The sequence below is a fragment of the Lissotriton helveticus genome, chromosome 4_1 (genome assembly GCF_964261635.1).
Source record: "Lissotriton helveticus chromosome 4_1, aLisHel1.1, whole genome shotgun sequence".
In the NCBI taxonomy this organism is placed as follows: Eukaryota; Metazoa; Chordata; class Amphibia; order Caudata; family Salamandridae; genus Lissotriton; species Lissotriton helveticus.
In genome coordinates this window covers 38,333,268-38,357,061 of record NC_136063.1, presented here as the reverse complement: position 1 = coordinate 38,357,061, position 23,794 = coordinate 38,333,268, and the positions used below count along the sequence as shown (strand labels likewise).

Genomic DNA, 23,794 nt, shown 5'->3' with positions numbered 1-23,794 from the left:
CTTTTGAGACAATTTAAGTTGGAACACATTTTCATTCTGTGGCAAGAAGGCAACCGATGATGATGATAAGTGGGTGTGCTAGTGAGTACCAACCAGCCAGATCCCCTTTGGTGTTGCTACAGTGAGGTGCTTTCTTTCCATTTTCACATTTTTTCCACAGTTTCTCTTACCATTTTTTCACTTGTTTATCTTTTGGTGGGAACTTTTATGCTGAAGTATAGTGACATTGCGATAAATTGGACATTTGAACGAGCGGTAGTGGTCCGTATCATTGTGGGAGAATGAGTACATAAGTACGGATCCCTTTAGTGTCCGAGGATTAAAGTTATTTGTCCAGTGAGTCAGGCCTTCGTTGTTAGTAATGCTTTTGTGATGTCCCCATACTCCTGCCCCGAAAGTGGCTACTGATAATTATTTAGATTTGTATAGGGTTATCATCTCTGCTAGTGGCTTATATCCTAGCTTACAAGCAAAGCGGAACAATCCCTCCACTGTTCGGCTAGTGTGTTGGACTCTGGCCACAATCAGTTGCTCCTAATTTAATTTGTTATTAACCGCATGCGTGCGGGCGGAATTCCGCCCGTACGCTGGGTTTTTAAAAAGCGCACTTTACGTGACGAGCTGGGCTCGTCATGAGCGTGCGAGGAGGCTACGCCATGACGAGCCCAGCTCGTCATGAGCGTCGAAGGGGTTAAAAACATTCCCTAAATAAGCAAAATTGGGCACCTTGTCTATTATCTTGTCCTTCACCACAAAGGTCCTTGTTTTCGTTTGTTTATGACCACACACCATAATAAAAGATTTACCAAAATTTACTTTCAAGTCTAATGCCAACATAAAGTCAGTAAAGGCGTTCAAGGCTTTTTGAAGGCTATTGGCCGTCTCGGCCATCAGGACAGCGTCGCCTGCGTATGACAGCAGGGGTACTGATTTACCTCCTATGCTGGGAAAGTCTAGTTGTTGCTCCAAAAGAAAAGCCTCCAGACCATTTGTATATAAAAGAAATAACAAGCATTTACAATGCAATGGTTTCGCCTTTGGAAAAGTTAGAGCTATTGGCATTGTAAATGACAAAATTTGTATTTATGTGTTGGTTTTGTCATTTACATTGCCATTAGCTTAATCTCTCCCAATGTGAGACCTATTGTACCCTACGGACGAGCTCAGCAGACAGCAATTACTACCACACATCTTGTTTTGGGCAGAAAGCAAAAAACTAATTTTGACAAAAGCTACAAACTGGAAGGTTTACCAATACAAAGCAAGGCGAACAGCAAGATGTCCTGTATGCGCTATCACAAAAGTGTATTTTAGGTGACAAAGTGCCCTTTCACTATCAACAGCACACCAGAATCAAATGCAAACATCAAAAGCTTAGCCCGCAGACTTAATAAAGAAAAGTTATTATAATTCTGAATTTAAAAAACAAAACCCGTCAGATGAGCATGTTTAAATCAGAATGCAACAAAAAGGTTTAGTGTATTGCCAAAAAAACAACACATGTAATGTCTGGCTAGCTGTGGTAAAGCATGAGTGTAATAAAGACGACGAAAATTCAGGTGGAGTAAGTAAAATTGACAAGTAGGCACGTTAGTGCAAATTGGTTGCATGCATTAGCTTATGAGAATGTGTTACCGGTTATACAAGAAAATGATGTATTTCCAAAAACACATGTAATGTCTTGCTAGCTGTGGTAACTGAGGAGTGTTTGGGTAGAACTTCACAAAGCTTACACCGGGAGACAACATAATAAAATATGTATTTGATACACATGCTTTAGCTTTTGGGAAGACCATGCCACCCCCACCAGCTCTCAGTGCTCTCTGCCTAGAGAAATAATCTGGCCTAGAGGAGGATGAAAATACTTGTGACAGACACTCGCACACTTCAGGGTTATAAATATAGCAGAAGGGAGTGTGATGTTCCATGGAAGATGCCATTTTAGAAAAAGGTTCAATAGAAGATTTTTCATTGGGGCAGTGCCTAATTTGAGCAGGTGATTTTTTTTTTTTTTTATGAAAAAGGAACATTTATTGAAAGAGGGTTATGAATATTATCTTTGTCAACCCCAAACATTTTTTACGCTGTACTTAGTTTCATTAGATCAGCTCTTATCATTAGAAACCGATACTGAAATAGAATGTGGGTGGGAAATGTTTATAAAATGTTTTTATGTTGGTTTATTGATAAATTTGATTCAGTTTTCATGACGAGATCTTAACGTATTGGAAAATATGAAATATGTAAAAATGTATCATGGTGTTTTGTCATAAATTGTATCTTTTATTGATGTATACTTTTATGATTCCTTTGTGGAACCGAAATGAAATTATTTGGATTGGATTGGAGCAGGTGATTTGTGTGCCGTGGAAAGAGCTCAGCCTGAGGTAACACTTTAGGGAGTGTTCGATTTCATGAATGCACGGCGGAAGGTCCCAAAAAGCATACGCCTACATTAAAAGCAAATGGCACAAAGCAGAGTGTCGCTGAACCGAGTACCGCGCTAACAAAGCATGAACAAAGCACACAAACAAAGCACACAAACAAACCCTTGAGCGAAGTGGTGGCGGTGAATCCTAAAAGCATACATCTACATGAAAAGAAAATCACACAAAGTGTAGCATCGAAAACATGTCTCCGTGGTTCGCAGGGATGGTGGCCGGGGGGCAGTGGCGTGGGAGGTTGCAGCATAGCGCGGGCGGCACACGGACAGCGGGAGGGGGGGCGGGAACGGGCAAACAGACAGCGGGGGGGCAAACGGACAGCGGGAGGGGGGGGGACGGGAACGGGCAAACGGACAGCGCGGGAGAGGGGACAGGGGGGGGGCAAACGGACAGCGGGAGGGGGGGCAAAGCATACGCCTACATTAAAAGCTAATTGCACAAAGCAGAGTGTCCCTGAACCGAGTCCCGCGCTAACAAAGCATGAACAAAGCAAACAAACCCTTGAGCGAAGTGGTGGTGATGAATCCTAAAAGCATACACCTACATGAAAAGAAAATCGCACAACGTGTAGCATCCAAAACATGTCTCCGTGGTTCGCAGGGACGGTGGCCGGGGGGCAGTGGCGTGGGAGGTTGCAGTATAGCGCGGGCGGCACACGGACAGCGGGAGGGGGGGCGGGAACAGGCAAACGGACAGCGGGGGGGGCAAACGGACAGCGGGGGGGGCGGGAACAGGCAAACGGACAGCGGGGGGGGGCAAACTGACAGCGGGAGAGGGGGCGGGAACGGGCACAAAAAGGCAAGAAAAATAAAACAGCACTCACCTGGACATCTTCCGGCGGCAAATGATCAAAACATGGCGTCCCAAAAAAAAAAAAAAACATCCGCCCACCGCCGCATGACGTGCTAAAAGGGGCAGGATGAGAAAAACATCGCCGGAATGCCCACGAATCGCCTCGGACCATGACAGACAGATCTCACTTCCAATGGCTAGCCTCCATTTATGGAGCTAGCCAATGGAAGTGAGAGGCGTGACAAAGGCACCATACTCTTCTCAAAAGTTTTCGCCTGCGCGAACGCTGCTGCGCAGCGGACGCCAGGCGAAATCTAAAAAAGGGGCCAAGATGCACCCTTGACAAACCCCCTCCATTAAAACAATTGACCTGGTCTTCTCACCCCCGGGACCATAACGGATAGAAGCAGTAGTAGAGGCATGCAACCTCCACAACAGGGATATAGGGGCTCCTCACAGCCCATTTTTTCCATTAAATTCCATAAATTCCCCCTGTTCACTATATCAAATGCACTGGATAAGTCCATGAAGGCAAGGTAGAATGACCCCCTTCTTGCCTTTATGTACTTACTCAGGGACAGGTTGAAGCACTGTTTGTTTGTTCCCATGCCCCTTCTGAAGCCACATTGAGTGTTGGATATGAGACCAGAGTCATTAGCCCAAGTTTCCAAGCGTGCTAGAATTACCCTCCCCAAGACTTTACGCATGGCATCAATTAGGGATATGGGCCTGTTGCATGCTGGAACGTTTCTATTACCTTTTTGTAGATCACCACCACTACAACCTCTTTCCATGATGAGGGGATCTGTTTCACTATTACAGCTTTAAAAACATTAACCAATAATGGAGCCCATAGTTTGCGGTTGCTTTTAAATAAGTCCAGGGGCAACCCATCCGGGCCTGGTGCTTTTGAGGAAATACCCTTTGTTAGAGCGTCTTCAACCTTACTAACAGTCAGGGAGGAGCTAAGATGATATGCTGCATTTAAATTAATTACTAGTCTATCCCTTTGTTCATCAGGAGAGACACAGTTTGGGTTAAAAAAAATTGTAAAATGAAGTTCCCAGGCTTCCCCTAGTACTGTTAACTCCATGCTCTTCACCTCGTTAGTGAAAAGGGGGCGATTGATAACCTCTAAGAAACTTTCAGAATCCCTGAGAGCACTAGCTCTTTCAAGATCTTCCCAAGCGTGACGTCTCAGATCATCCATTCTCAGCTTAATTACACATTTATAAGTTTGCCTTGCTTTCTTGACTAAAGTTTGGTCACGAGGGATTGCATGCAAGTCATTCTAAAGTTCTTTTTTTGCACTTTATGTATCCGATAACTTCCAAAGTAACCTCTTGGGGTAGGCTTGTATACAGACTTTCCATGTCCAAACTTAGTAGTAGGTTTTCTGGTACATGTTTCATTCTTTTGAACATTTGGTTTCAGAAAATGATAATAAAATTGTGATAGGGGCTTCTGGAGTGATCCTGAACCTGAGACTATTGGTCTGCCTTGTGGAGGGTCTCCCACTGCCAGCAAACACTATGTGAAATCTAGCTAAAATGACAAGATACAGATTAATACTAGAACAACTAATATTATTTTAATTTGCAGGGTGATGACTTTGCCTCACACGTAGGCCTGGGGGTAGAGGGGAATCAGGGCAGCACATTATGCCCTAAATGAAACCTTTAGTTTTTATTTTTCAGGATGTGGGCATCCAGTCCTATCCCGTAAGAGCAATTGAAACATTGTTCTCAAATTTCAGCCGGCCAATCAGAGATTCCGGTCCTGGGACATCTTAAGGATTTTGGTGGCCCTGGACCAAACATAATTTGGGGGACCCTGCTCTGCACAACTCTGCGGTTATTATCCACTTTTAGTTCATTTATGCCATCAATGATTTTGTTTGCATCCTTGACAACTCTCTTTCTTTGGCCAGCCAACATCGTGGCCCATTTATGACACATGAGCAGAAAGACTAGTAGTCTGAACAATCCTTCTACCCAAAATCTCTGTTAGACGTAGTTAGACTGTCAGAGCCATTCGGGTACACTGTGCTGATGGGTGCTTTGTTTGATGCACTGCGCTGTGAGTGACAGAGTCAGAAAGCAGTAAGCTGTGATCGCACCACCTGGCCACAGCCTTAAAAGGACAATCCAATCACAGATGAACCCCAAAATGCAACCTTTACTGCACAGTAAAGGACATAATTATAAAGCCCTTGCATTGCCATTGTGTCACACATGGTGACACAAGGCATCGCAAGGACTTAATTTAGATTTACCAAAGTCACGCAAAGCCCACACTGCGTGTCCCTGCGTGGCGTGTTAAGTCAAGAGTAACAAAAGGCAGCACAAGTTACTGCCATGCCATAGTCTGAGCCGGGAAGGCAGTACATGAGTGGAGAGTGTGTGTACCCACACACCCAACCATGCTACGCCTACGAGTAGTAAACCTGGGATTGTGTCAAAATTGGACCCCTTCCCAACAGAGGCACAACAAGGAGAAATCTCTTTATTTCTCCTAGATTTTTCAGAGGAAAATGTCTCAAAAGATTGTTTTTGTGGAGGAAGGTTTTGTTGTTTTTGCATTTTCAAAGTTTGTTATTTTATCCTTTCCCCTCTGTTCTGTGCATCTTACAATGTGAGTTCCAATTCCACCTGGAACATTGTGGCTGGTTCCAAGCAATTGAATCAGTTGCACTGCTCCTCATTGCTGGCCAGTTGTGCCCTGTTGCTGTGCTGCTCTTTTCTGGAATAAATACTTTTAAACCACTTGGCTCGTTAAACTTTTTTACAAGTAGCGACGAGCTGAGGAAAGGAACACCTGCCAACATTTTCAGCAGCACAGGAGAGGCCAATCAATCAATCAATCAATCAAGTCATTTATAGAGCGCACTACTCACCCGTAGGGTCTCAAGGCGCTAGGTGGGGGGGGGGGGGGGGGGGTGCCGTTACTGCTCGAACAGCCAGGTCTTGAGCTTCTTCCTGAAGGAGAGGTGGTCTTGGGTCAGGCGCAGGTCGGTCGGGAGTGAGTTCCAGGTCTTGGCGGCCAGGTAGGAGAAGGACCTTCCTCCCGTTGTCGCTCTTCGGATGCGGGGGACGGCGGCAAGGGCGTGGCTGGTTGATCTGAGGTGGCGCTTGGGAGTGTAGAAGTTGATTCGGTTGTTGAGGTAGCTCGGACCTTGGTCGTGTAGGGCTTTGTGCGCGTGGGTGAGGAGACGGAAGGTGATTCTTTTGTTGACGGGGAGCCAGTGCAGGTCTCTCAGATGTCCGGAGATGTGGCTGTTTCGTGGGATGTCGAGGATGAGTCTGGCTGAGGCGTTCTGGATCCGCTGGAGTCTCTTCTGGAGTTTGGCGGTGGTTCCGGCGTAGAGGGCGTTGCCGTAGTCCAGTCGGCTAGTGACGAGGGCCTGGGTGACAGTCTTCCTGGTGTCGGTGGGGATCCACCAGAAGATCTTCCGTAGCATGCGTAGGATGTTGAAGCATGACGAGGAGACGGCGTTGACTTGTCTGGTCATGGAGAGGGAGGAGTCCAGGATGAAGCCCAGGTTGCGTGCGTGGTCCGTCGGTTTGGGTGCGGTGCCCAGGGCGGGGGGCCACCAGGAGTCGTCCCAGGCGGAGGGCGAGGAGCCCAGGATGAGGACCTCCGTCTTGTCTGAGTTCAGTTTCAGGCGGCTGGTCGTCATCCATTCGGCTACATCTCTTATCACTTCGTGCAGGTTGGCTCTGGCGGCGGCGGGGTCGTTGGTCAGGGAGAGGATCAGCTGGGTGTCGTCGGCGTAGGAGATTATGTTGAGGTTGTGTTGGCGTGCGATGGCCGCGAGGGGGCTCATGTAGACGTTGAAGAGGGTGGGGCTCAGCGAGGATCCTTGAGGGACGCCGCAGATGACTTCGGTGGCCTCTGACTTGTACGGTGGTAGGCGGACTCTCTGTGTTCTTCCGTTGAGGAAGGAGGTGATCCATTCCAGTGCCTTCTCCTGGATTCCGATGTTGCCGAGGCGCTGTACTAGGGTGCGGTGGCAGACAGTGTCGAAAGCCGCGGAGGGGTCCAAGAGGATGAGGGCCGCTGTTTCTCCGTTGTCCATCAGGGTTCGGATGTCATCGGTGGCAGCGATGAGGGCGGTCTCGGTGCTGTGGTTCGCTCGGAAGCCAGACTGTGAGGGGTCGAGGGATCCATTCGTCTCGAGGAAGGCGGCCAGCTGTTCCTAAACCCCTGTTGAAGCCTTTTAAAGGCATTCTTTGCCTTCAAGGAAATAATCTACATTTACCTGGAGCCACGCGCCAAAACCCCATTTCAAAGGGGACTTCCCGAGTGGATTTGGTGAATTTCTACTGTTTAGTTATTTTATTTTTTGTCTTTGTATTCGTTATAACGAGTGAGGAGCGCACAAGCAAGCATTCTCAACTTCAAAAGCGAATACCTGTGGAACGAGACAACAGACATGGGTGAGAACTCTGACACAGGATTCCAGTCATCATCTGTCTGTGTTGTCTGGTCACAGTGTTACGGCACGTCATGGTCGCTATGCGGTTAGGCAACACGTTGCGTGGTGGCCATTTTGAAACACACTGGTCTCCATGAAAACGTCTTTCACGGAGCACGTAAACAAAGTGTTTCGACTTGCACTGCATTATATTTGGAAACAAGCGCGTGTAACCGATACATCACACGTGATGAACATCTTTCTTTTTCAATTCAAGTAAGCAGCCTACTTTTCGTGGCTGCCTGCTGCCATAGCACTTGTTATTGGTTAAAAAGAAATCCTTAGTAAGAGACAAGTTACTGGTTAAAAAGAAATCCTTAGTAAGAGACAAGTCAAGTCCAGACAAGTTTTGTTTTATTCATTTTATCTATTTTTGGAATTGATTTCTACCGTTCACACGCTAAGCACTTTGACCATGCCTTAAAATGTCTCTGTTCCGGTCCGCGCACCTTGGTATGGATTTGCAAATCTGAATTGGATGACAGGAGAAAAAAAGTCTAGCATCCATTAGGATTAGATTCATTTTTTGTTTTGATCTTTGAATGGTTTCTGGAACAAGGGTTTACAGATATCTACAGGCTAGTAGGCCAGATCAGCCCAAAAATAAATGCTAAATTCTCGGGTGAAGGGTATGACATTTTGTGAGTCATGAAGATGAGGTGCCTGTACAAACCACTTTTCAGTGTATTAAATCTTTTTAAATATTTATATTCATAAGGCCTTCTTTCCCTCCCTCTCCTGAGAGCTCCTTTGAGTTCTGGAACCTGTAGATCTTGGAAGCTGTTGCTTGATCCGCTAAGCTAAGCTGGACTCTAAGTAGGAACCACAGTGGCAAGTGACTCCTCCCAGTGCTTCCTGTGATGTCACCAGATTAGCGAACGATTGATGTCACCTTCTGTGGTGTCACTTAGTGGAATATTTTTGATTTGAAATCCATGAATTTAAAACATGGAGTATACATAGGCAAGATATATTGTTTTTATCATCTAATGTGGGGGTTAAACACCAAGGCAAATACAATTTAAAATTTCACCGAAATAGAAGGACCCATTTTTATATTCCACAGAAGTTTATATCTGCAGCAGCGAATATCAAGCTATTCCTCGGTGACAGTAATGGGTGCACTTGTAAATCAGCTTTGCGGTACCCTAAGGTAAGGGGGGGGTCTGCTTTCAAGATATTCTCCCAACTCAAACACCGTTATTTTGAGCCTGTCAAACCATGTCAGAGTCACCATGAAAACATGTAAATAAATGACTAGTGTTAGCCTAAGTAAGACATCAATTTCATTCTGTTGATTTATGTCTTTATATTTTGTTTGGCGAACATGGAACACTGAGCAAAGAAAGAGTGGGGACTAAAGAGTGAGACAGACAAAGGGAAAGATAAAGAATGACTCTCTCTCTCTCTCTCTCTCTTCCCCACCCCCCAAAGGCTTGAACCTCATTTACTTAAACCCTAATGGTGTCGCACTTTCCTTTACCTGGGATCATGGCATCACTGCGGCAGTCGTACAGCATCCCAAGCTGAAGGGGCCGGCCAAGTGCGGCTAATTTAATCACGGAAGAAGCTTCAGCTGCCATCGTTCATCAGAGATCAGGCTAGAATACATAAAAACACACACGTGGATTCATCTAATCTCCCTTTATTGCACATATTCAAACCTACAATCTGGTTTTGCCTGGTGGTCATGCTGATTTACACAATTCTAAAATCAATTTTGTAGGGAAGTGGAGTATTATGCAGTGAGGCTGATTAGGCTGCGCTATGTCATACTCTCACAATACCCCAAGGATGGTCCCTGAATTCACAATAATAAATCCTTAGCTCAGTCCTGGTATTGTGGCAAAGAGCAGTCAGGCTTTACTAAAGCAACATGCGTTACGCATTTCAGAGTACCAACATGGAGAATAAATAAATTGACAAGACTCAAAGGAAACCCGACACCAATTTATAAACATGAAGCAGCTTTTTAAAATAATTTACACACAAAATTCCGATACATATAACTGGAGTTATGGATTTTAGAAGAAAAAATAATCAGTGCATTTCAATACTGCTGAATTTTAATGTAGGAAAGTGGAGCATTATGCAGTAATGCTAGATAGGCTTGACTATGTAATTCTCTCACAAGTCCCCAAGAATGGTCCTTTGATTCTGTTAGAAAGTCATCCTTTTGCACTGTTGGCCTCTAACTTTTGCTGAATGACACTGGTGCGGATTCTGACCTGGGCTCTCTCTGTCTGGGGGACCAGACCCATGGTCCAGGATGAGTCGCAGACATGCAGTCTCATGATAGTTGCCATAGGTGCAGGGTATCATGCCTTTGTTTTTGCGCAGATAATGTTGTAGCAGACTCTGGTCTCTTCTTTGTCCTCCGTTGACATTCAAATCAGAATTAAGGATATGGTGCTCCTTAAATCTTAGATTTAGGGGCATTAGGTGTGTGGGTACAAGAACCAATGGGCTATGACCCCAGCAACTAATCTATCCCGGAGGTGAACACCTCCAAGGTGAGGGGGTGGGGGTTCACCTTTTCTACCCAGAACTCACTTTTAAAAGTGCCAGAAACCTTCCTTCACTGTACAGGCCAGGTATCCCACCCTATGGGTGTGGCTAGCCTTCGGGGTGTACACCTCCCGACTACCTATATATCTGGCTTTCCCGGGAGCAAATGTGCCCAGGGGAGGGTTGTTTCATCCTCTGTGAGGGAGCCTATATACATATCAGAGTCAGTGAATGCTTTGAATCTCATTGCCTTGATGTGCCACTTCACTAGCCATCCTGTTAGGGAGAGAGGTGTTACCTCCTTCTAATTCCTGGCATTTGTATCTGACTCCTGGGAGCGTTCGCACCTCCTAGAAGGAGGCCAGATTCCTGTCTTGGCAGCAGAAGCTGAAGGCTGCCAGCCAGAGCACAGGAATGGCTCTGACAACTAGGTGAGCAATGTCTAAGGTAGCCACCTGTGTGCATGCCACCTTAAACCTGGCATTAAAATCATATCAGGGGTAATGAGGCAAGCTATTTATTACCAAACAAGACATATTTCAGTGAAGCCAGAGTGGAGCTGGCAACCTCGGGGTGCCCAGGTACCAGCCCATGTTATCCTAGGGTCCCCTGATCACTTATAGCAGTCCTTAATGGAAAGGGTTACTATAGGCATGTAAGAAAACAGGCCAATCTGTGGTTTCCCATGGATGTTTTCCCCCAGTTGGACTACTAGGTGCTGGTTGTCGACTGACAGTACACTGGAGCCTGCTAACCGGCCCCAGTGCCAGTGCTCTCTCCATAAAATTGTTAAATGTGAATTGGAAATCCCAATTGGCAAGGATTTTAAAAGTCCCTAGTATATAGTATCAGGGCATTGGAGTGACCCAAGTTAACTACTGATGGCAGGCCTGCCATTTCAGACTGCAGGAACAGCGAAACTGCTCAAACACAACTTTTCCCTCACCATGTGTGGGTGGCACCTCCAAAACACTATCTTTAATATTAACACTATCTTTAATATTAATATATCTTCAATATATGTCAGTCACCCCTAAGGAAGGCCTCCTCAGCCCAAGAGGCAGGGTGCATTATATCAGGTAGGAGGACATACAAGTACATACTTATATTACCATATAGTGTCCTTAACCATTAAAGAACACTATAAGTGTTAGTCGTACATAGGATAACATTGGCTGGCACCCGGGAAAACTCTAGGTAGCCAACTCCATTATGGTACTGCCTAAATATTCCATATTTGGCATCAAACAGCGTGCCTACTCGCCCCTGACACAAATGTCATACAAGGAGTGATGAGGCTTGCTCCCAGGTGGCTACCTTAGAGGTTGCCCACCTGGTTGCCCCAGCTTTACTGTTCACTGGCTGACAGCCCATGCTTGCTGCTGCCAAGACAGGATTCGTACCTCTTGTCAGGCAGTGTGAACACTCTCAGGAATCAGAAACAAAGGCCTGGCCAGGAAGGAGGTCCCATCTCCTCCCTCTCAGGGTGGCTAACGAAGTGTCACTTCAAGGCAGTAAGCTTCAAAGCATTCACTGCCTCTGATATGCATGAGAGCTGCCTCCCCACAGGCACATTTGCTCTTTGACAGGCAGGAATTTGGGTATGCAGGAGGTGCACACCCCCAGAAGGCTAGCCACACCTCTAGGGTGGGCTGTCTAGCCTGTAAAGCCAAGGAAAACGTCGTATTTTAAAAGGTGGTAGAAATAGTGGGTTCTGGGTAAAAAAGGTAACCTACACTCCTGCATGTGGCCAATTCAGGGGGGGTTAGCCGCTAGGGCTAGTAGCCCATTGGCCATTGGAACCCGCAAACCAATCCCCCCTATTTCTAGGATTTAAGGGCCACCCCTGACACCAGAACCCGAGTTCTGATCCAACTTGCATCGAAGAAGACAAAGAAGAGTCCCGAGATGATGACAACATGATTTTGCAAGAACCAAAAGAGGGAGACTCTGTACCTGTGGCAACACTCCTGGAACTGCTCGATTGAGGCTCGTCCTAGGCTAAAGGTTGGTTCCCCAAAAACAGGGGGATTCCTGCAAGAGCCAAAAACAACCTCAGACTCCCCTGGACTAGTAACACAAGTCCCCTGCAAACTGCAGGTAAATCAATGCTCAGGATCTGAAGAATCCTGCCATCGGGTCCTCCAAAGGATCGCCCAAATCCATACGATCTACTGCATTGCAGGGACTGTAGTCCTCATTACTGCCAGTGTGAGAGTCAGTGGAGACCCTCCTGATCCACGATCACTCATTACTGTCAGTCAATGGAGACCCTCCTGATGCACAATCACTCGTTACTGTCAGTCAATGGAGAGCCTCCTGATCCACAATCACTCATTACTGTCAGTCAATGGAGACCCTCCTGATCCACAATCACTCGTTAGTGTCAGTCAATGGAGAGCCTCCTGATCCACAATCACTCGTTACTGTCAGTCAGTGGAGACCCTCCTGATCCACGATCACTCATTACTGTCAGTCAGTGGAGACCCTCCTGATCCACAATCACTCATTACTGTCAGTCAGTGGAGAGCCTCTTAATCCACAATCACTCATTACTGTCAGTCAGTGGAGACCCTCCTGATCCACAATCACTCATTACTGTCAGTCAGTGGAGACCCTCCTGATCCACAATCACTCATTACTGTCAGTCAGTGGAGAGCCTCTTAATCCACAATCACTCATTACTGTCAGTCAGTGGAGAGCCTCCTGATCCACAATCACTCATTACTGTCAGTCAATGGAGACCCTCCTGATCCACAATCACTCATTACTGTCAGTCAGTGGAGAGCCTCTTAATCCGCAATCACTCATTACTGTCAGTCAGTGGAGAGCCTCCTGATCCACAATCACTCGTTACTGTCAGTCAATGGAGACCCTCCTGATCCACAATCACTCATTACTGTCAGTCAGTGGAGAGCCTCTTAATCCGCAATCACTCATTACTGTCAGTCAATGGAGAGCCTCCTGATCCACAATCACTCATTACTGTCAGTCAATGGAGACCCTCCTGATCCACAATCACTCGTTACTGTCAGTCAATGGAGAGCCTCCTGATCCACAATCACTCGTTACTGTCAGTCAGTGGAGAGCCTCCTGATCCACAATCACTCGTTAGTGTCAGTCAGTGGAGACCCTCCTGATCCGCAATCACTCATTACTGTCAGTCAGTGGAGAGCCTCTTAATCCGCAATCACTCATTACTGTCAGTGGAGAGCCTCCTGATCCACAATCACTCGTTACTGTCAGTCAGTGGAGAGCCTCCTGATCCACAATCACTCGTTACAGTCAGTCAGTGGAGACCCTCCTGATCCACAATCACTCATTACTGTCAGTCAGCGAAGAGCCTCCTGATCCGCAATCACTCGTTACTGTCAGTCAATGGAGAGCCTCCTGATCCGCAATCACTCGTTACTGTCAGTCAATGGAGAGCCTCCTGATCCGCAATCACTCGTTACTGTCAGTCAATGGAGAGCCTCTTAATCCACAATCACTCATTACTGTCAGTCAGTGGAGACCCTCCTGATCCGCAATCACTCGTTACTGTCAGTCAATGGAGACCCTCCTGATCCACAATCACTCATTACTGTCAGTCAATGGAGAGCCTCCTGATCCACAATCACTCATTACTGTCAGTCAGTGGAGACCCTCCTGATCCACAATCACTCGTTAGTGTCAGTCAATGGAGACCCTCCTGATCCACAATCACTCATTACTGTCAGTCAGTGGAGAGCCTCTTAATCCGCAATCACTCATTACTGTCAGTCAATGGAGAGCCTCCTGATCCACAATCACTCATTACTGTCAGTCAGTGGAGAGCCTCCTGATCCGCAATCACTCATTACTGTCAGTCAGTGGAGAGCCTCCTGATCCACAATCACTCATTACTGTCAGTCAATGGAGACCCTCCTGATCCGCAATCACTCGTTACTGTCAGTCAGTGGAGAGCCTCCTGATCCACAATCACTCGTTACAGTCAGTCAATGGAGACCCTCCTGATCCACAATCACTCATTACTGTCAGTCAGTGGAGAGCCTCCTGATCCACAATCACTCATTACTGTCAGTCAATGGAGACCCTCCTGATCCACAATCACTCGTTACTGTCAGTCAATGGAGAGCCTCCTGATCCACAATCACTCATTACTGTCAGTCAATGGAGACCCTCCTGATCCACAATCACTCATTACTGTCAGTCAGTGGAGAGCCTCTTAATCCGCAATCACTCATTACTGTCAGTCAGTGGAGAGCCTCCTGATCCACAATCACTCATTACTGTCAGTCAATGGAGACCCTCCTGATCCACAATCACTCGTTACTGTCAGTCAATGGAGAGCCTCCTGATCCACAATCACTCGTTACTGTCAGTCAGTGGAGACCCTCCTGATCCACAATCACTCATTACTGTCAGTCAGTGGAGACCCTCCTGATCCACAATCACTCATTACTGTCAGTCAGTGGAGAGCCTCTTAATCCACAATCACTCATTACTGTCAGTCAGTGGAGAGCCTCCTGATCCACAATCACTCATTACTGTCAGTCAGTGGAGACCCTCCTGATCCACAATCACTCATTACTGTCAGTCAGTGGAGAGCCTCTTAATCCACAATCACTCATTACTGTCAGTCAGTGGAGAGCCTCCTGATCCACAATCACTCGTTAGTGTCAGTCAGTGGAGACCCTCCTGATCCGCAATCACTCATTACTGTCAGTCAGTGGAGAGCCTCTTAATCCGCAATCACTCATTACTGTCAGTCAGTGGAGAGCCTCCTGATCCACAATCACTCGTTACTGTCAGTCAGTGGAGAGCCTCCTGATCCACAATCACTCGTTACAGTCAGTCAGTGGAGACCCTCCTGATCCACAATCACTCATTACTGTCAGTCAGTGAAGAGCCTCCTGATCCGCAATCACTCGTTACTGTCAGTCAATGGAGAGCCTCTTAATCCACAATCACTCATTACTGTCAGTCAGTGGAGACCCTCCTGATCCGCAATCACTCGTTACTGTCAGTCAATGGAGACCCTCCTGATCCACAATCACTCATTACTGTCAGTCAATGGAGAGCCTCCTGATCCACAATCACTCATTACTGTCAGTCAGTGGAGACCCTCCTGATCCACAATCACTCGTTAGTGTCAGTCAATGGAGACCCTCCTGATCCACAATCACTCATTACTGTCAGTCAGTGGAGAGCCTCTTAATCCGCAATCACTCATTACTGTCAGTCAATGGAGAGCCTCCTGATCCACAATCACTCATTACTGTCAGTCAGTGGAGAGCCTCCTGATCCGCAATCACTCATTACTGTCAGTCAGTGGAGAGCCTCCTGATCCACAATCACTCATTACTGTCAGTCAATGGAGACCCTCCTGATCCGCAATCACTCGTTACTGTCAGTCAGTGGAGAGCCTCCTGATCCACAATCACTCGTTACAGTCAGTCAATGGAGACCCTCCTGATCCACAATCACTCATTACTGTCAGTCAGTGGAGAGCCTCCTGATCCACAATCACTCATTACTGTCAGTCAATGGAGACCCTCCTGATCCACAATCACTCGTTACTGTCAGTCAATGGAGACCCTCCTGATCCACAATCACTCATTACTGTCAGTCAGTGGAGACCCTCCTGATCCACAATCACTCATTACTGTCAGTCAGTGGAGAGCCTCCTGATCCACAATCACTCATTACAGTCAGTGGAGAGCCTCCTGATCCGCAATCACTCGTTACTGTCAGTCAGTGGAGAGCCTCCTGATCCACAATCACTCATTACTGTCAGTCAGTGGAGACCCTCCTGATCCACAATCACTCATTACAGTCAGTCAGTGGAGACCCTCCTGATCCGCAATCACTCGTTACTGTCAGTCAATGGAGACCCTCCTGATCCACAATCACTCATTACTGTCAGTCAGTGGAGAGCCTCCTGATCCACAATCACTCATTACTGTCAGTCAGTGGAGAGCCTCCTGATCCACAATCACTCATTACTGTCAGTCAATGGAGACCCTCCTGATCCACAATCACTCGTTACTGTCAGTCAATGGAGACCCTCCTGATCCACAATCACTCATTACTGTCAGTTAGTGGAGACCCTCCTGATCCACAATCACTCATTACTGTCAGTCAGTGGAGAGCCTCCTGATCCACAATCACTCATTACAGTCAGTCAGTGGAGAGCCTCCTGATCCGCAATCACTCGTTACTGTCAGTCAGTGGAGAGCCTCCTGATCCACAATCACTCATTACTGTCAGTCAGTGGAGACCCTCCTGATCCACAATCACTCATTACAGTCAGTCAGTGGAGACCCTCCTGATCCGCAATCACTCGTTACTGTCAGTCAATGGAGACCCTCCTGATCCACAATCACTCGTTACTGTCAGTCAATGGAGACCCTCCTGATCCACAATCACTCATTACTGTCAGTCAGTGGAGAGCCTCCTGATCCACAATCACTCATTACTGTCAGTCAGTGGAGAGCCTCCTGATCCACAATCACTCGTTACTGTCAGTCAGTGAAGAGCCTCCTGATCCGCAATCACTCATTACTGTCAGTCAATGGAGAGCCTCCTGATCCACAATCACTCATTACTGTCAGTCAGTGGAGAGCCTCCTGATCCACAATCACTCATTACTGTCAGTCAGTGGAGAGCCTCCTGATCCGCAATCACTCGTTACTGTCCGTGTGAGAGTCAATGGAGACCCTCCTGATCCACAATCACTCGTTACTGTCAGTCAATGGAGACCCTCCTGATCCACAATCACTCATTACTGTCAGTCAGTGGAGACCCTCCTGATCCGCAATCACTCATTACTGTCAGTCAGTGGAGACCCTCCTGATCCGCAATCACTCGTTACGGTCAGTGTGAGAGTCAGTTGAGTGCCTCTTGATCCACAATCACTCATTACTGTCGGTGTGAGAGTCAGTGGAGAGCCTCCTGATCCACAATCATTCATTACTGCCCGTGTGTGAGTCAGTGGTGATCCTTCACATCTGCATTCACTCATTACTGTCAGTGGTAGAGTCAGTGGAGAGGATCCTGGTCCACAATCACTCATTACTGTCAGCGCGAGAGTCAGCGGAGAGTCAGTTCAACAATAAAGTATCCCGCCAGGGGTTATGGGATTGTGGTATATAACATACAAAATACGGGCTAGAGGTGTTGGTCACCCCGCGTGGGTATGGTCGCTCCGCATAACTAGTACGGGGAAGGAAAAAAAATCCTTATTTATATATAACCCTCACACACTCTAGTAGTGTCTTGCTTCATCATATGGTTCACCCTGACTCCTAAATGTCTGGGTGTGCTCAACAGTGTTTCAGGGAGCACTTAGAAATAGAGGATGACCAAGGGGCTTAACTAGAGATTGAAAATCCCTCACCTTCTCCTAGGTATCCCTTTATTCGTGGGGAAGGTGGGGAAGACTAAAATAAGCTAAGTGGGTAATGTGGACAATTATGGTCCGATGACCCTAGATCTTTAGACTGACATGTTTCAGCCCTGCTCGAAGGCCTAACAAGGTTGGAGGCTTTCATCAGGGTATCAAATCAGTACCTCCCTAGTAGTTAAATCAAAGATGTAACTGGCAGAGTAATATCATGCACTAGTACAAGGGCAGTGCTAATACCTGCAGGTATTACGTGAGGTTCACATCTGACACTTGTATAAGGTGAAAATTCAAAATTGTGAGATCATGAGGCATGCAAATCCCACTGCATGCATATTTTTTAAAAAGTCTCTAGTCGAGACAAGTGCATATATTCTCTGTGCACATCAATATTAATAATGTAAGATGAATATTCATTCCCATAACACAATTCATTCAACCGCACACCTAGTAAGGTCATTCTATTTAAGAGCAATAAATTAGTGGCTCTAGTGATCACATTTCAATATTTCAAAGTATCAATCTCATGTAAATTCTGCAGAGTGAAGAAAAAACCTAACCCAACAAACGGAGACAGACACCATGCATTCTTAAAAGCGTACCTATTTGGTAAAGGTCTCTTCATATCGTGTTCATTGCAAAATAGTAATTCTAGATGGTACAGTAATACTCACCCACACTTTATGGGTATCATATGTCCCAGGAGCGGGGGTGAGGCTCCCTTTAGTCACACACTGTGGGCACTAAGTGGTGGGACACGTGGGAGGTAATTTGGGTTTCCAGTAGTCTTATTTAATAGTTTGAGTCCCATCTCCTGACAAGATAAGTGGTCATATTTACTTACTTCTTCAAGGGTGCCCTGGCTACTAGCCTAAACTGCCCTCCGTTGCTCCCGGCTCAAGATAGAGAAATGCCGGGAGATGCTGATATTTATGCATTCATGATCCGTGGTAGGCGGTAGTTAAGTTCCATACCACGTTTTCACTTCCGGAGATAAAGGATGTGAATAACAGGTCAATGTGCTCATTGTGTTGATCCTACAGAGTATCCACTAAGAGAGACAAGGCCCTGTCATATGTATAAGTCAGTTAGACTGCGTAAAAGTAATATATCAAAAATATGTTGGTATTTGGCTATCGATTAAGTGACCCCTTCACCTCCCAGTCTCCTGAATATGGATCAGGTTTGTGCCTATAGGTGTACAAGTGTATACAGGCGTCCCCCAGGGGAATGCAAACGTTAGTGTCTTAGTTGTCCCCATGGAATTTCAGCATTTTGTTCTGTTATGTATGTCCCAAGCTTATATACCTAGCGTTGATCTTTGATTGATAGTTTTTTAGGTCTTGACTGGGCAGCGCATGCGCTGTTTGGTTGAGAGATGCTGTATACAGTATAGTGGGAGAAGCTCCACCCACTTTCCAGCCTCATTTCTGATTGGCTTGAATCATAATTTCTGCATTCTGATGGGATTGCTTGTTAATCCCGTCTCCTGACGGCCATCTCATCATTTTTAGGTCTCGGCCTATTCCCATTCCGCAGGAATGGAATAGGACGAGTCTATAGCAGTGAAACCAAGACTTAAACTAAGGTCTACCAAAAAGAGGTTTTCCACGAGTGCATGTGCACATGCACGAGCCCGAGCCTTCTGCCTGCCTCCTAGGCAATCTGCTTCTCCGCCCCCCTGGTGTTTCTGGCTTGCTCTTCAAAGGCTCCCCATACTATTTGCTCCTGCCTCCCACTGCTTCACACTTCACGGCCGCCAGGCCGTGAGCTCGCATTTCTGCCCAGCAGCTTCAAAGGGATCTTCTTTCCCGCCCACTGCTTCACACTTCACGGCCTGGCGGCCGTGACTCGCATTTCTCCTCCCCCCTCCCCACAGCAATGCCAAGAGCCAAGAGCTTGTTTTACAGGTTCCTAGAGGCCTTTCAGATTCCCTATCATTCAGCAGCTTGACTTCAAAGGGATTTCATTTTGCGGCCGCGTTTTTTCTGCCCCTGTTAGGCTCGTTTTTTTGTGCCTTTGCCATCTTCCTTCATCACATATTCACCATCCTGACAAAATGCATCCACAGGCACAGACATTAATTGGTCACCCTCTTTTCGAACCTTTTATCTCCCTCTTAAAACTGTCCATTTGCTTTCAGCTTAAAGGGATCTCTCTCTCTTATACTCATGACTAACCCCCCTCCTCCCCCCCTCATCGGAAAGTGAACGGATTGTCAACTATGCTGATTGGTGGAGGGAGAGCTCATATTATACTGGCGTGTTTCTATTGCACGCTTTTCACTGTATTTCTTTCAACAAGTGTCCTGCCCATCCGCCCATCCGCAAGCAGCAGACATCGCCAAGCGTCAGGCATCCACAAGCGTCAGGCATCCACAAGCGTCAGGCATCCACAAGCGTCAGGCATCCACAAGCGTCAGGCATCCACAAGCGTCAGGCATCCACAAGCGTCAGGCATCCACAAGCGTCAGGCATGCACAAGCGTCAGGCATCCACAAGCGTCAGGCATCCACAAGCGTCAGGCATCCACAAGCGTCAGGCATCCACAAGCGTCAGGCATCCACAAGCAACAGACATCCACAAGCAACAGACATCCACAAGCAACAGACATCCACAAGCAACAGACATCCACAAGCAACAGACATCCACAAGCAACAGACATCCACAAACGTCAGGCATCAGACATCCACAAACGTCAGGCATGCACAAACGTCAGGCATGCACAAGCGTCAGGCATGCACAAGCGTCAGGCATGCACAAGCGTCAGGCATGCACAAGCGTCAGGCATGCACAAGCGTCACACATCCGCAAGCGTCACACATCCGCAAGCGTCACACATCCGCAAGCGTCACACATCCGCAAGCGTCACACATCCGCAAGCGTCAGACATCCGCAAGCGTCAGACATCCGCAAGCGTCAGACATCCGCAAGCGTCAGACATCCGCAAGCGTCAGACATCCGCAAGCGTCAGACATCCGCAAGCGTCAGACATCCGCGTTTTTTCTGCCCCTGTTAGGCTCGTTTTTTTTGTGCCTTTGCCATCTTCTTTCATCACATATTCACCATCCTGACAAAATGCATCCACAGGCACAGACATTAATGGGTCACCCTCTTTTCGAACCTTTTATCTCCCTCTTAAAACTGTCCAGTTGCTTTCAGCTTAAAGGGATCTCTCTCTCTTATACTCATGACTAACCCCCCTCCTCCCGCCCTCATCGGAAAGTCAATGGATTGTCAACTATGCTGATTGGTGGAGGGAGAGCTCATATTATACTGGCGTGTTTCTATTGCACGCTTTTCAGTGTATTTCTTTCAACAAGTGTCCTGCCCATCCGCAAGCGTCAGACATCACCAAGCGTCAGACATCACCAAGCGTCAGACATCACCAAGCGTCAGACATCACCAAGCGTCAGACATCACCAAGCGTCAGACATCACCAAGCGTCCGGCATGCGCAAGCGTCCGGCATGCGCAAGCGTCCGGCATGCGCAAGCGTCCGGCATCCGCAAGCGTCCGGCATCCGCAAGCGTCCGGCATCCGCAAGCGTCCGGCATCCGCAAGCATCCACAAGCGTCAGACATCCACAAGCATCCACAAGCGTCAGACATCCGCAAGCGTCAGGCATCCGCAAGCGTCAGGCATCCGCAAGCGTCAGGCATCCGCAAGCGTCAGGCATCCGCAAGCGTCAGGCATCCGCAAGCGTCAGGCATCCGCAAGCGTCAGGCATCCGCAAGCGTCAGGCATCCACAAGCGTCAGGCATCCACAAGCGTCAGGCATCCACAAGCGTCAGGCATCCACAAGCGTCAGGCATCCACAAGCGTCAGGCATCCACAAGCGTCAGGCATCCACAAGCGTCAGGCATCAGACTTTTATTTAAGTATTAATTATTTAAAAAAATTAAACCATTGTTATTTGTAATATCAATACATGTAAGTCACGTAAATACAACACATATTGCATTACAAATGCTATAGGTGTCACATTTGCGAAAGTTATAACTATTGGCATGGTAAATGACATAGCTATTAATTTCGGTATTTTCAAAAACAAAACCTAAATAAAAAATTTGTCATTTACAATACCAATAGCTCAAACTTTCCTAATACGAGACCTATTGCATTGCAAATGCTTGTTATCCTTACGGTGCTATCGGCCCCTTTACTAGAAAAACAGTTTTGTTCCCCTGCCTCTCCCCATTCCCTCCCATAGTCCATAACTTCTTACACCAAAATCACCCCATCCCCCCCCCATTCATGACTTCTTTTACGCCTGCACTTCCGTGTAAAATACAATAGGGCTCGCGTAAATACGAGCCCTATTGCATTTTCAATGCTTGTTTGCCCTGTCATTGGTGGGTGAATGCTCACTTTTTGTCTTAGCGGCGGTGTGCAACGCCTCAGGTGAGACCAGTCGAGCTCCTGCCAGGTCTGAGGCAAGCTGCCTCTTCCTTCCTGAACTGTACCCAGATCCATCGCTGTAGTGTTGTTGCTCTTAGGTTTCTTCGAGCAGCGTGGGTTTCGGAAACCCAAGGATTGACATTTATAGAGGCTCACAGGGTTGAGTTTTGGTGCGGAGTTTTAAATGTATGTGGTGCCTTGTCATTGTTGAATTATGCCGCATCGAAGCACCTGCCTTTCATTTATTTATGTCCGATGTTTTCGCACCTTTAGACAAAAAAGATTTTAACTTTCTCTTTCTGTACAGCGAGGTTCTTCGTGCTCCCTGGGTCTTCCCAGTGTTATTTCAACTTATGCTTCGGGAGGAGGCTATAGTCATCCTGCATATGTTAGCCTTTTCGTTACCCCACTCTGCTTGCCAATGTTTAACAATGTGTGGCTCGTGTTCACCATGCGTTGTTTTACTTTGTATATTTGATTTTGCTCGGGCAAGTAGGTTTCCTTTTATAATAAGCAGTTTTATGGATGCAAAGCCATTATGTATTTCTATTATGTTTAGGTATTTACGTTGATGCCTGACATATTATTGCATTACAAAAACAAGGGAACCCAAAAGTAGCAATCGGTCTGGGACCTTTGGGAGTATATAATATTTCAAAAAACAGTGGTCCCAAACATTAGAAAGAATAGGACAATCCAGGTTAATATAGACCAAAATTGAAATCTATATTTTGCTGTCCATCCGGACAGATTTTAATAGCATAAATAGTAATATGTATCAAAATAGTAGAGCAATTTACCAAGCGGGACACAACCTGTGTCCAGCTATCACATATGAGAAACCATATGACATACATACAAAGGCAAAGAAGGGCAGTCTGTAAATGTTTCACAGTTGTAACAGACAATATTATGAAGAGTACACTTTTTTGTGATCATTTCATTACAGTATATCAATCATCAAGTGTAAATTGTCGACGAAGTTTCGATCCTTATTAAAATTTGGGATCATCATCAGGACTTATAAATGCATGCCTTAAATATTAATTGCCCAACACAGAAGTAAAAAACAAGAATATAATATACATTACAACAGCAGAACATTCAAAAAATGAAAATGGAGGAGAGGGGGTGGGAAAGAAAAATACATAAGTAAAACATTCCAAAATATTAAATGCAAAAGGGGGAAAAAAGAAAGAATAATAATAATAATAAACATATTAGAATGAATCATACTCATATTATGCATTTAAGAGGTCTGACTTGGCTACAAAGGAAAATACAAGCGCATACACAACCCAAGTGATCCAGAGAGATAAACACGAAATCCCATGAAGCCTTCAAATGTGCATGCTGTAACCAGAAAGTTAGTACAACCAGTTCGTCGTGTGAGAAGAGTGATCCTAGAATAGAGTGTGCAGGGTGCTAAGAAGAAATACCGTTTGCCCGAAGTCTCCGAACAGAACAGACATAAGTCGGAAAAAGGAGAACCAACCGTGATCGCCCTAAGAGTGCCATTCCGTTCATAATTCCTAAGAACATACCTCGATGTTTAAGCAGAGGAACAGGGTCGTCTAAAATGACAAAAGTCTGGCCCAGAAGCTTATTTCATATATATGGACCTAATGTAGAAAATGTGTAAAGAATTGGTGGATAATCAATTCAGAATTTACAGAGGGTCTAAGTGTAAACATTAGACTTTAAGAGGCTTACCAATTCACCGTTCTGAGTTATGGGGAACTGGTCCTAAATTTCAAAAGGAAAGACTATCAATAAATGGTTTAAAC

General features: G+C 46.3%; 1 protein-coding gene across 1 annotated transcript in view; it reads right to left on the bottom strand.

Annotated features, from left to right (window-relative positions):
* LOC144828313 (verrucotoxin subunit beta-like) overlaps positions 1-23,794 on the bottom strand; it is a 78,556-nt gene that overhangs the window by 44,348 nt on the left and 10,414 nt on the right. Inside the window, exon 2 of the mRNA XM_078686401.1 lies at positions 9,197-9,314. Coding sequence (XP_078542527.1) covers positions 9,197-9,296 — 100 coding nt within the window. The 5' untranslated portion in view covers positions 9,297-9,314. The remainder of the gene's footprint in view (positions 1-9,196; positions 9,315-23,794) is intronic.